This window comes from Phaethon aethereus (assembly GCF_964289735.1).
Source record: "Phaethon aethereus genome assembly, chromosome: 2".
NCBI lineage: Eukaryota > Metazoa > Chordata > Aves > Phaethontiformes > Phaethontidae > Phaethon > Phaethon aethereus.
The window spans coordinates 129,819,071-129,832,020 of record NC_138582.1 but is presented as its reverse complement, the minus strand read 5'-3'; the positions used below and the strand labels follow the sequence as shown (position 1 = coordinate 129,832,020).

The window sequence follows — 12,950 nt, the reverse complement described above, 5'->3', positions numbered from 1 at the left end:
TACATCAGTGACCTTTGAAAAACATAATTTGCATGCACATGATAAACTGAAAGGGGCAAGTCATAATTTTTTTCAGTCACAGTCATATGTCATTTGAGCTCGCTGGGGTCTCATAAACAAAACAATCATTCATCCAAAAAACATCACCCACATTTCAGATATACTATTTTTGACAAAACCTGTTGTTGTGGGAAGGTCTGTCAGGTTCTGATTTCTACTTGACTTAGAAAAGGGATCTCAAACAGGGTCTCCGTTCAAAGTATGAGGAGGGTGGTTACTCAAACATTCAGTTCTAATTCAGTTCTAACTTTTAGCAAGACATATTTAATATTGGTCTCTACTTCATTCATAACGTTCAGTTTAAAAATAACTGAAATCTCAAAGTTTGGTGACATGGGAAAATCACTTTCTCAATACTTTTCCCTATGGTATTCTCTCAGTGGAGCGCTACTTTTGATGATACTCAAAGATCTGCCAGATTTGAAAAGCCTCAAGTTTCAGGCAAACCCACAAAATAACTGCGCTCAAAACAAAGATCTGGATAGTCAATCAGCTATTTTCTGGCTACAAATGGATGCAGCTACACACAACATAAGGATACTTTTAAGGAGGAAATAAGAAACATGCTGCTATACTACTACTTTGATCCCCTCTAGAATATAAAGTTGAAGCACAATTGAAGCCCTATGACACTAATTTCGGCATTGCTTAATTACCAATTCTTTCATTACCATGGGTTAAAGCAGAAAAACAAACTGCAGAAAAACACTTTCTATCATTAGCAAAATTGTTCTGCTAATAATAACAATGATAACACAATTTTACCTTAACTGAAAAGAGCAATAACATTAGACTGTGTTTATTTGGTTGCAGAAAGGATGCATTTGTGGATAACCATATTGCACCTTTAATCAATTAGGAAATCAATCTTTCTTCATGCATTTTCACAGATCCTACTAATGGTAGTGGTATTCTTCCTAAGCCTGAAATATGAGCAGTGCCAAACATTATAGTCCTGCCACTTAAAGACAAAAATTATTTGTGTTATTTTATGGGGTTTTTTTTGTCTGTTTTATTGCTTTGTTTTAAGGAGATGAGCAACACTTCATACATAGAAAAGCACTTTATCCAACACACTTCAGCAATATACCCATATTATTCCCATCTTAACGCCAGGACAAAGCACAGATTATTAAAATACCTCTTAAGTCCTGTCTAAAGATTAGTGTTCTGCATATCCTCCTGCAGAAGGGGCAGGAAGCAATTCATGGCACAAAATATTAATCAGTGTGTGCGGTCTGAAGAAAGAAAAACTGAAAGTCCTAAGCATATCATATTAAGACCATCATTTCTGTGACATGGTACATGGAAGCAGATAGAACAATACAGTACAACTCTACCCATAGTACATCAAAGTTGAGTACCTGTTATGAAATTGTGAAAATTATAACATAGTAATCTGTTTTTTCCTCTCAGGGACCATTGTTTGCCTCTAATATCTGATCTACTTTTGTACATAGAGCCACAAAGATGTTTTTCTTTGAGGCATGCAGTTCACTCTAATGATAGGAAAACATGTCACCTACTACAAAATGTTTTTCCCAAAGCTGTCAATTAAATCAATTAAAATCAAAATAAGCTTTGTTCCATCTCTGACTTCAATCATGATCTTTAAACAGACTTATGCTAGCTATGGGTTGAACTCTGAATAAGCAAACTAAAGTGAAATGAGTTTGGGAATGTATTTGTTCTGTATAATGTATTTGTTTCAATTTATTTGGCAACGGCCTTACATTCATTAAAAGCAAGCATACCCCCAAAAACTATGACCTTTCTAGTAGACTGTGAAATATGCAATATCACTGATTATGCTGAAAACCATCAAAATGCAAATGTAATGAGAAATAATCTGAATCAACATCATCATGTAAACAAAACATAAAATGGAAGCACTAGTAACAACACAGATGGTATATCTTTAGCTATTTGCCAGATGCTGATGCTAGGGACGAGCCCAAGCACTCTGAAGTCACTGAGAGCCTTTACCTTAATTTCAAAGGATTTGTTGGCTGAATAAAAAAAAAAAAATGTTTAGACTCCTATATATTGACATTACTGCACATTGCTGCAATTCTCAAATCAAAACATAGCAAAAGGTATATATGTTTTAATGCTTACTGTTATCACTTTTGAGATTTCCATTGCTGAGCTGTTTTAACCTCTTCTGGTGGGATTTGCCATTGTAGTGGATTTGTGCCTGAGCAGCAGAGTTCAGCTGAATGTTACAAACATTACACAAAGTGAAATTGGTGTGTTTCTTTTCTCTTTCCTTCTTTTCTTCAGTGCCATCAGGTGCTAACTCTTTCTCACCTTCCCGGTCAGGGACGGATGTGAAATCTGAATTGTACGAGTCATTATCAACTGGTAAATCAGGGCTCCAGGGCTTCTTCATATTTTCTGGGGGGGGGGGAAAAACAACACAACACATAAGAGGGAGAATTTATGAGTAAGACAAAATAATATACGCAAGATTTCTACATCTGCAAAACAGCAAAAGGCAGGTTCTTTGCATTTTCGTACTTTAACACTACATTTCTGCTCATGTGTTTTGCCTTCTTTTCATGTTTTTTTAGTTCTGCTGTGTAACTTGAGTAACTTCACACCCACTCAGGTGACAATGTCTTTAAATGTTATGGGGTACTATTAAATCTGTCACTGAAACTAACCTGCCATGGGTGGGGAGAGGAGGGTAATTTATATTCCTTTTAATTATTTCTATCTTATCCCTTGGTTGGTTTATTTAAGAATTATCAAATGAAAAGCAACCTTACAAATGCTAAGTTAGAAATCTCAGCAAAGTCTAGATGAAGCTCATAACATCTTAACAGCCACCTTCAGTGGGAAACCATATTGAATGTAAGTGCCCAGGTGCTGGCAGTGAGGGCTGCAGGGTGACCTCTCTAAGAGAAGGTGCAGGGATGTCCCATACTGGGGACAGCCAGTCCCAGGCAGCTTCAAAACCAACCCACCAGTGCCCAAAGCTGAGCCCATCAGCCACAGGTGTGGCACACCTGCGGTAACGTATTTAAAAAAGGGTAAAAACACCATGCAGCAACTGAAAAAATGTGAGAAAACAGCCCTGTAGACAGTGGAAAAGAAGGGGAAGGAGGTGCTCCAGGCACTTGAGCAGTGATTCTGTCTCTACTGTGCTCTGGTGAGACCCACCTGGAGCACTGCGTCCAGCTCCAGAGCCCTCAGCACAAGAGACACATGGGCCTGTTGGAGTGGGTCCAGAGGAGGCCACAAAAATGACCAGAGGGATGGAACACCTCTCCTGTGAGGACAGGTTGAGAGAGCTGGGGTTGGTCAGCCTGGAGAAGGCTCTGGGGAGACCTTATTGCAGCCTTCCAGTACTTAAATGGGGCTTATAAAGAAAGATGGGGGCAGACCTTTTAGCAAGGCCTGCCGCCATAGGACAAGGGGTAAATGTTTTTAAACTAAAAGAGGATAGATTTCGACTAGATCTAAGGAAGACATTTTTCACAAAGAGGGTGGTGGAACAGGTTACCCAGAGAGGTGGTGGATGCCCCATCTCTGGAAACCTTCAAGGTCAGGTTGGATGGGGCTCTGAGCAAGCTGGTCTAATTGAAGATGTCCTTGCTTATTGCAGGGAGGTTGGACTAGATGACCTTTAAAGGTCCCTTCCAACCCAAAGATTCTGTGATTCTATGATTCTCCTGCAGCTCATGGTGAAGACCACGGTGACACAGCTTGTCTCCCTGCAGCCCATGGAGCAGACATCCACCCTGCAGCCCATGGAGGACCCCGTGCCAGAGCAGGTAGACATGCCCTGAAAGACGCTGCAACCCATGGAGAGCCCATGCACAACCAGGCTCCTGGCAGGGGCTGCAGTCTGTGATGAGAAGACACATGCAGGAGCAGGTTTTCTGTGACCCTGTGGGAGACCCATGCTGGAGCAGTCCTTTCCTGAAGCACTGTACCCCATGGAAAGGACCCACGCTGGAGCACTTTTTCAAGAATCACAGCCTATGGGAAGGAATCCCTACTGGAGCAGTTCATGAAGGACTGTATCCCATGGGAGGAGCAGGGGAGGAGTGTGAGGAGGAAGATGCAGCAGACATGAAGTAATATGGACTGACCATAACCCCCAATCCCTATCCCCTGCACCGCTTGGAGATGGGAGGATCGTGTAGAAGAGTCAGGACTGAAGTTCACCCCGGGAAGAAGCAGGGGACTGAAGGGCAAAGCGTTTTAGTGTTTTGTCTGTTTCTCACCACCCTACTCTACATTAATTCGCAATAAATTAAATTAATTTTCCTCAAGTCGAATCTATTTTGCCTGTGACAGTAACCAGTAAGTGCTCTCCCTGTCTTTATCACAGCCCACGAGCTTGTCTACCATAATTCCCCCTCCCTGTCCTGGTGTGGAAAAGGAGTGAGAGAGCAGCTGGTTGAGGGTCTGGCAGCCAGCCAAGTCAATCCACCACAGAAATACAAGTAGTTATTACAGCAGAAATATTTTATAAACCTCTCCAAGATTAAACCTATAAGTATCACATTTTGATTTTTTTTAATAGACAATAAATAGGACAGTTAAACTCTGTGTGAACAACAACCTATTGCTACTTGCCATTACATACACTCCTACATTCAAATACTATACTTGACTAATCACTACAAAGTCTTAGCTGTTCTAGCACTTAGAAATGCAAGATACATTTTTCAAGTTGGAAAAAAAAAAGGTGAGGAGAAGTGTTTGTTTCTGTTTCCCATATTTATATATTTTGATGTGTTTCAATTAACAGAAGAAAAAATACCCCCCCTGTATTTTAGTCAGCTAAGCTTAAAGGCATAAACCTCACTCTTGAGTTTATTCATTAGGTACTTAGCAACCCCTACTCATCCCCTCTTCACATCTTGTGAATGCTTTCAAGCCCAAGTCTAATAATTTAATAACTTGTCTGATCCACAATAGTTCAAAGACAATAAACATGTTCTATTAGTTTCTTATCTTAACCTCCCGGTTTATAGTTCAAGGATAGTTAACTTCGATTCAGCTAATACAACTACAGAAATGAGAAGATAATCCCATCTGCAGAACTTCAAAGTGAGACTGATGTAAACATGAGCTTCTGTGATTAAAGGTGAGTAAAAATGGCACAGGTGAAGAAGAGCTCCGTGCACTGCAAATCTAATTTACTATTCAAGGAGTGCAAAACATTATACCAACTTAGCATCTTGATGAGACCTTTGTACAGCATAAAAATCTTTAAACTGCTTGTTCTCCCAGACTTAGTGAATAAATAAGGTCTAGCCAAAGAATCTAATGTGGACTTTGAGTAACAAAATTACTGCAGCCTTAAATACGATGATACTATTTGGTCTCTAACTAACAAACCTAGATACAAAAAAGATGATTGCAGTAACACAAAAAAATAGGCTACAGATGCCTTTAATCTCCAATCCAGACAAGGTTTAGCATCTAAAAATAAGTCTAAACAAGCCTTCATATTTGGGTCTGATTACACCAAAATACTGCAAATCATTCTTGGAGAGTTTCAAATATTGTAAATTTCATCAGCTAAAGGTTTTGCCAGCCCTCCCAAGCATTTATACACATGTACTGCTTTCCAATCACATCCTGAAGACAAATTCATCTAAAGATGCAAATCTAAAACCTACTAATATTCAAAACAGTTTTCATTTGAGTTTTCAGATTTGCTTGTTATCTAATTCATATTGTGTTCTTTTATGCTAACTAAACCCTATTTCTTTTAAAGAAAGTACAGACCCAGTTCTGAGAGGAGCTCTGCGCTTGCTGTAGATTAAAACCTCACTCAACCAGTTCAGTCAATATTATCATTTCAGCTTTTGTGTATAGTCAACTCTATCTAGGATTTGAGCTGTACAAAGCAAGAGATGAGAAAGCGGGCTAAATAATTCACTGCAAAGCAAAGTAAAGAGAAAAAGAAGCAGCATAAAAGTAGTTATTCATTTAAATCTGTCCTGGTTTCAGCCAGGATAGAGTTAATTTTCTTCATAGAAGCTAGTGTGAGACTATGTTTTGGATTTGGGATGAGAAAATGTTGATAACGTGCTGACATTTTGAGTTGTTGCTGAGCAGTGACGGACTGTCCAGCTTCTCCTGCTGGCCGGCCAGTGAGCAGGCGGGGGTGCACGGGAAGCTGGGAGGGGACACAGCCAGGACAGCTGACCCAGGCTGGCCAAAGAGATATTCCATACCATATGACATCATGAATAAGGAGGAAGGGGTGGAGCACATTTGGAGTTACGGCATCTGTCTTCCCAAGAAACCATTACATGTGACGGAGCCCTGCTTCCCTGGGGATGGCTGAACACCTGCCTGCCCATGGGGAGTGGTGAATGGATTCCTTGTTTTGCTTTGCTTGTGTGCGCGGCTTTTGCTTTACTTATTAAACTGTCTTTATCTCAAACCATGAGTTTTCTCACTTTTACTCTTCCCATTCTCTCCCGCGTCCCATCACGGGGGAGTGAGCGAACAGCTGTGTGTTGCTTAGTTGCCGGCTGGGGCTAAACCACAACAAAATCAAACCTATTATACCAACAGTGATGATGATAACTTTTATAGACAAATCACAACCATCCCATAAGACATTATGAGACTGTGGAAGCTTAGGAGAAAACCTGAGTTTTTTCTATAGCAGATCTATAGCATATTTCTCATAATGGAAGGAGGAGGTTTCTCCTGAGGAAGCAGCAGCAATCCATCAACCTCTCAGCCTTGTGGAGTTTCCTGTAGATATTGTTCACTCCAAGAAGAACTATATTCATCTGTCTAAAATATTTTTAAATTAGCAAATTAAATCTTTAATCAAAGCTTTACAAGGATTAAAATGCTAACATGATAGCACTAGTTTTACTGAATTGCTCTAGATAACAGTAACTTTTCAGAAATCCCAGTTTATATATATCTATGCTGTACATTATTATATATAATCTTTTGCATTGAAAGCATTCCCCACTAGAGAGCAGTATGAATTTAAAATTACAAGTACAATATACATCTAGACCTATAGTGCTAGTCATCTAGGCATGAGATTACTGTAATAAAACAGGTCTTCTAACAAAGATGTAAAATTTTGTAAGCAAATATACTAAATTAAACAAACATTGTGCACTATGTGTACACATGTCTAATTCTTTTTGAAACATTTACACAGATAAGCTGGCAGACTAATAAAGTGTATTAGCATGTTATTACTCTAATATTCCACTCAACACAGCCCAACCTATGACAGTCTTATTTTTGGCATATAGATTACTTCTGTCTTGCATTCTAATCTCATTCCAGAAAAAGATATTATAAAAGGCACAGTAAAATAATAAAGGAAAATTCCACCTTCAATATAAATGATTCAAGCATCTACCATTTGATTTATGCTTTCATTAGAAAGCTGTGATGACATTAGAGTTGCAATACGTTTTTGCCTACTGCCACGTCTCTCAAATCTGTAAAAAGAAGGGGACAATTTATAACAGCAGACTAGGTAACAATTACGAAAACAAAAGTTTCAGGAATACATATTACACTACAGTCTGCCATCATTTCCTTTACAGATACATGGTGGTTTCTGAATATGCAATGGCACTACTAAAGGACTAAGGAGAAATATGACACACCTGTCCAAACCACTTGAGCTGATGCTGTAAGCCAGCACTATGTAGCAGTACTCAGGATGTTGATTGGACACAAATGGTTTGAGGGGAAAAAAAAATCCCAAACATGAAGACAAAAAATTTTGGAAACAGAGAAGTTTAGGATTAAAACATTCCAAGTCCTTCTTACTCAATATTCCTTAAAGGACAAGGAAATAAAGATAGCAAAGGATAAAGAAGAGGGAAATATACAACTGAGTATAATTTGCTGAGATACTTTTAAAATACAATTTACCACTCCAACCAGTATTTTAAAAGAAAAGAAGAAAAAATCAAGTTTGTGATACCTCATAAAAGACCCACCAGTGTTTCAATTAAAGCAGAGGTAGACTAATTCTTGCAAAGCAGCACACAGACTTTCAGTTCATGCCTGAATCATTGCATACTTCTATTTTCTGGAATGAACTGTTTAGGCAGCAATTTTGATTGGTGGGGTTGAGGGAAAGAATGCTTAGTTTATTCTACTGGGAAGTTACATGGAATATGATTAGAAGAAAACATTATAATCTTAATTTTAAAAGCAATTTTTAATTGCTGTCAATGTCTTATTGGTTTGAACTGCTGATCCTATGTGCAGATGGATAGGCATTAAATGAAAACCTTCCTTCCTTGCCATTATATTACAAAGTTCATCTTGACTGCACTGGTTGCGTATCGTATAAACAGTACTCAGTTTTGCAGATAACTTTTTTTTTTTTCACCCTAAAATAAAGCTAGCTTCTCAACCTTTAGGAGCCCTAAGGAAGACTGCACTGAACTAGAAATGAATGAGCAAGGTAACCAAGAACTCAAAATTTCAAGCCAATTTAAATAGCACTGTGGATAAATGCTTACATTTATTTTCCCTGGAGCACTGAACTCAATTTTGGCTCAATGATACTTACCAGTAAAATGAACTTTGCATGACATTATAGCTTTGGGAAGTAGAAAACTGTCCCATGCGGAAAACAAGCACAACTACAAATTGTGGTGTTTGCTGGCTTAGCTAACATAGCTACTGCCTGGGGATTTATCTTCTGAAATATGCCTGAATGTAAAGGATTAGAAATTACATTGTTCCTGTGAAACAATCCTTACCTTCTTAAACGCAAGACAAAAGCATGCTTTCTATTCAAGGATATGGAAAGGAAACTTTGCTCATTTGTATTACAACTTCTTGTCTTGTTTCCAGACTCTCTTGTCAGTGTGGAACTACCCCAGTCACTAGGTCTTAGACCCTGTGTACATAATAGTCAAATGTACTGGGTTCGTTTAAGAGGCCAATAGAATATACGAACCCCAGAGTAAAAGACCGCTGTGCAGGTAAGTCAGCTGTACTCAACACAAGACCATTTGCCATTAATGAACGACACACCACATCCTAAAGAATCTCTCTTTGGAAGAAGCCACTTCCAAACAGGTCACTATAACAAATACATTGCCTGTAATGGCTGAAGGACAGAAAACACAGACAAAACATTAAGGACAAAAGTCCACTAATTACAACAGTCAGGGATTTGTAATATTTCATTCCAAAACTGTGAAAATGGCAAAGGCATTTAGGTGGCAATTATCAAAGATGCAGATGCTTGCGTCTCAGTCAGTCACCCCTAGACTCTGCAGTCAATGTAAATCTCACCAACAGGGCCTATGAAAAGTCATCTCACTATGAAGTACATTAAAATTATAAACTCAGGTGTTTAGTTCTTAGGAATACGCATTCCCCTTCCCTCGCAGATGTTTACGCCATAGATCTCAAGTTAGACAGGATGAATCTCGCTCTGCCTGCCATAATAGCCTCTTCAAATGTTGAAAGGATTGAACTTTGGCAGGTAAAAAAACCACACATGGTTTTCAGATATCAACAGATAACAACATATATCAACAGCTATCAGCTGCTTTCAAATACACTGTTGCTAGAACATTGTTTTGGGAAAAAAAAAAAAATCCATCACTTAACAAGACCCTCTCTCTAATTGTCACCTTGTCAGTTTTCACATCTCGGGGGAATGTTATCAGCACACTACATAAAAACTCCTCCAGTAATAACTGGAATCTTCCAATCTTTTTGAACATCATAAATTTGATGCTATATCTTTCAGGTGATAGGATGTTGCTGGTTGATGACAGTCATGGTAGCAGGGTAACCTTTATGTCAGCCTTTTAAGAAATCTTCCATACCGTAAGCCAATATATGACAGGACCCTCCCCAAAACTGGATCTCTGTAAGCTACAGTCCTCCTACTTACCTGTTGTATTACTTGAAAATCCCCTGCTTACCTGTGACCCCTTTACCAAGAAGGCAGTGGCAGCTAACTTGCCTTCGCAACCTCTAGATTGACCTCCTTGAATAAAACATTGGCTCCAGAAATTTGTTCCTGAGAGAAACTTAAAATGAACATATAGCCATCTATTTTATACATGGATGGAGGGGGCAGGATCAGCAATACAAAAATAAAATAGCTTGTGCTGCTTCTACCCCCGTTATCACTGGATTACATAGTCCAGACACTGTAGCCTTCCAGTTTTGATCAGAGTTGCACCTGCTCCTGATTTTAAGCCCAGAGCGATTTAGGCCATGAATGGTCTATTTTACACATTGCTGCTGTGGTGGTTACAAACATACAGTAAGATGGATGAATAATGGCAAACGGTGAAAGGGCACTCATGGCAAAAGCATTCCACCTCTGAAATGCAGCTCCCTCCCAAATGACCCAAGTAACCTTCAGGATATGCTGCAGGACTCATCTGTTTTCTCTAGACGGATGAATGAATATCATTTCAGTGGAAGAGCTACGGGGGAACTGGAACCTACTGGGACTGAAAAGGCTATTTTTAAAATAATTGATTTTTCAGGACCTCCTTTGTTCTGAGTTTTGCAGATTAAAAAAAGATAGTATATAATACAATAAAAGGTGATGTGAAAATCTGGAAAATACATGCATGAAGTAATTTTACACTGTTGGTAGGCTTTTCTACTGAGAGTTTTAGGACTGCAAGAACAACCATCACTTGCTTCTAAAAAGCAAGGAAGAGTTTGTCAGGTCATACACCCAAGAGCTAAATTACTAGTCAGTGATAAAATTGAGGATGGAAAGAAGTCAGTATTTCTTGTTGCTGTCTGTCGCATACAGTGCACATCACATCACATTTGAAGCCACTATTCACCAAATTATCTCTTCAAAAAATACAGACAAAATACAGCAGAAGAGGTAGCTTAGGAGGGAAAAAAAGAAAAAAGGTAAGTCAGGGAGAGAAACACCTTATTTTCCTGTTTATCCTTTCTCCATATCTTTCCAGTTCCTACCAATCTGATCACTGCTGCTAGCTGTTAAACCACTTTAATCATCCATGTGAATAATAAGAAAGTCATAATCATCATTGTCTGAGGTGATTTTTGCGAAGTTTAAGAGGAAAATAATCTCTTGAGCAAAAACTGCCTCAGTTGAAAGAAATAAAGGCAGGTTCCCCCCACATGTTTATTGCTTGGGGGAGGAATGAGGCAGAAGGAAACTGAGGTTATTTGGGGTTGGAGTGCTTTATAACTTAATGTCTGTGGCCTGGAACTCCTCCCAAGAAATGCATCTCTGCAAACTGAATCCTGTAAGAGTAGATTTTTATCCATCTGAAATAAGCTCATTGTATATTCATATACCTTGAGCAATAGTGCAGAAAATAAAAGCCTAGGCTTTTGTTTTGTCTTGCCGGGAGAGCACTTAAATCTTTCAGGAAAGGCTGCATTTCAATACTGCAGCAAATGAACAGGCTCCAGCCTACCTCCCATCACAGCCACGTGCACCACGAGTTCCTAAAGGAACTTATAAATGAACTAAACAGAAAAAGTTCATCGTGTCTTGGTTCAGCAGTTCCTTCGTGCCAGAAGCAACCAACAGACATCTCATAGTCTCAAAATATACTGCAGTCATTTTTTTAATTGAGTTCTATAAAAAGAGCTAAGCACTAATCAACACCATATGTTATTCAATTAGCTAGTAATACATATCTATTTCTCAAGCCTGTGCTAACATAATGGAGCACTTTGGGTGGTTTGGAACTATTTAAAGGCCAAGTAATTAATTAATTAATTTGCAAACATCAGCTTCTAAAATCTGAGAAGCACTACTGGGGTGACTTACAGCCAGAGCCAAGCCATGAAAACTCTCTCATTTGCTTTTTATTCAATTTGTTTTCAGAGATGGTCCTTGTGAAGACAAAGATTTCTGCCTAAAATAGGGCCAAATAAAGACATAGGTTCAGCTCTGTGTACCCAGGCCCCGAGGTATGCTCCTCCCATGCAGGTAAAGCAAGCTGTTTGTGTTGCCTCACTTCCTTCTCCATCAGCAGTATCTTGTGTACAGACCTTGTAGAAAAGGCAGTAGTTAAAATGGCAAAAGGCAGGCTCTGACTACCAAGAAAATTTGTTGCTGTCACGCACCCTGAAGTGTATTATTTTTTTCCAGGTTTTTTATTTCCACATTTAGCAATTCCACTCGCAGCCTCGAAACTCATGTCAACAGCACTCCGAGTTGGCTGGGCTTAAAAAGAAGGGACAGAAGTGTCCGGTTGCAATTCAGATTGGTTTTAGCATTATTTTTGAGAAGGTAGGCATTTAGTACAGGTTTTACAAGACAGGAAAAAAAATGCAGATTTTTCAAGTTATTAACGCTGAGCTACATATAAATTTGACCATTTCACAGGGTCCAGAGACAGGCGTAAAGAAAAAAGGGTGTGCGAAGGGAAAAGATGACAACCAAACTTTTTCTACAGAACCACTGAAATTTTGTAGGTATTGGAATTACTTTTGATTTCATAGATTAAAAATCACCTCTTTCAGCATCTCTGGATCAACTCCCTGATGTGAAATCAGCTTACAGGATATCTGGATGACAGGTTGTAAGTGCCATATTCCACCTTGAAGACCTCTAGTTTTCCTAGTAGCTAAATACCCAGTTAAATCTTTATATCTCAGTGTCCTGGATTTGCTAGGATAGAGTTCATTTTCTACAGTGTTTTTGACCTGTGCTGAAAATGGTGTTGATAACACAGGGATGTTTTCGTTATTGCTGAGCAGGGCTTACACAGAGTCAAGACCTTTTCTGCTTCTCACACCACCCCACCAGCAAGTAGGCTGGGGGTGTACAAGAACTTGGGAGGGGACACAGGTGGGACAGCTGACCCCAACTGACCCAAGGGATATTTCATACCATATGATGTCATGCTCAGCATATAAAGGTGGGGGAAGAAGGAGGAAAA

At 39.1% G+C, this 12,950-nt stretch overlaps 1 protein-coding gene across 1 annotated transcript in view; it reads right to left on the bottom strand.

Moving 5' to 3' along the window:
• ZNF385D (zinc finger protein 385D) overlaps positions 1 to 12,950 on the bottom strand; it is a gene marked incomplete at both ends in the record, with an annotated part of 433,722 nt that overhangs the window by 340,751 nt on the left and 80,021 nt on the right. Inside the window, one exon of the mRNA XM_082015332.1 lies at positions 2,179 to 2,457. Coding sequence (XP_081871458.1) covers positions 2,179 to 2,457 — 279 coding nt within the window. The remainder of the gene's footprint in view (positions 1 to 2,178; positions 2,458 to 12,950) is intronic.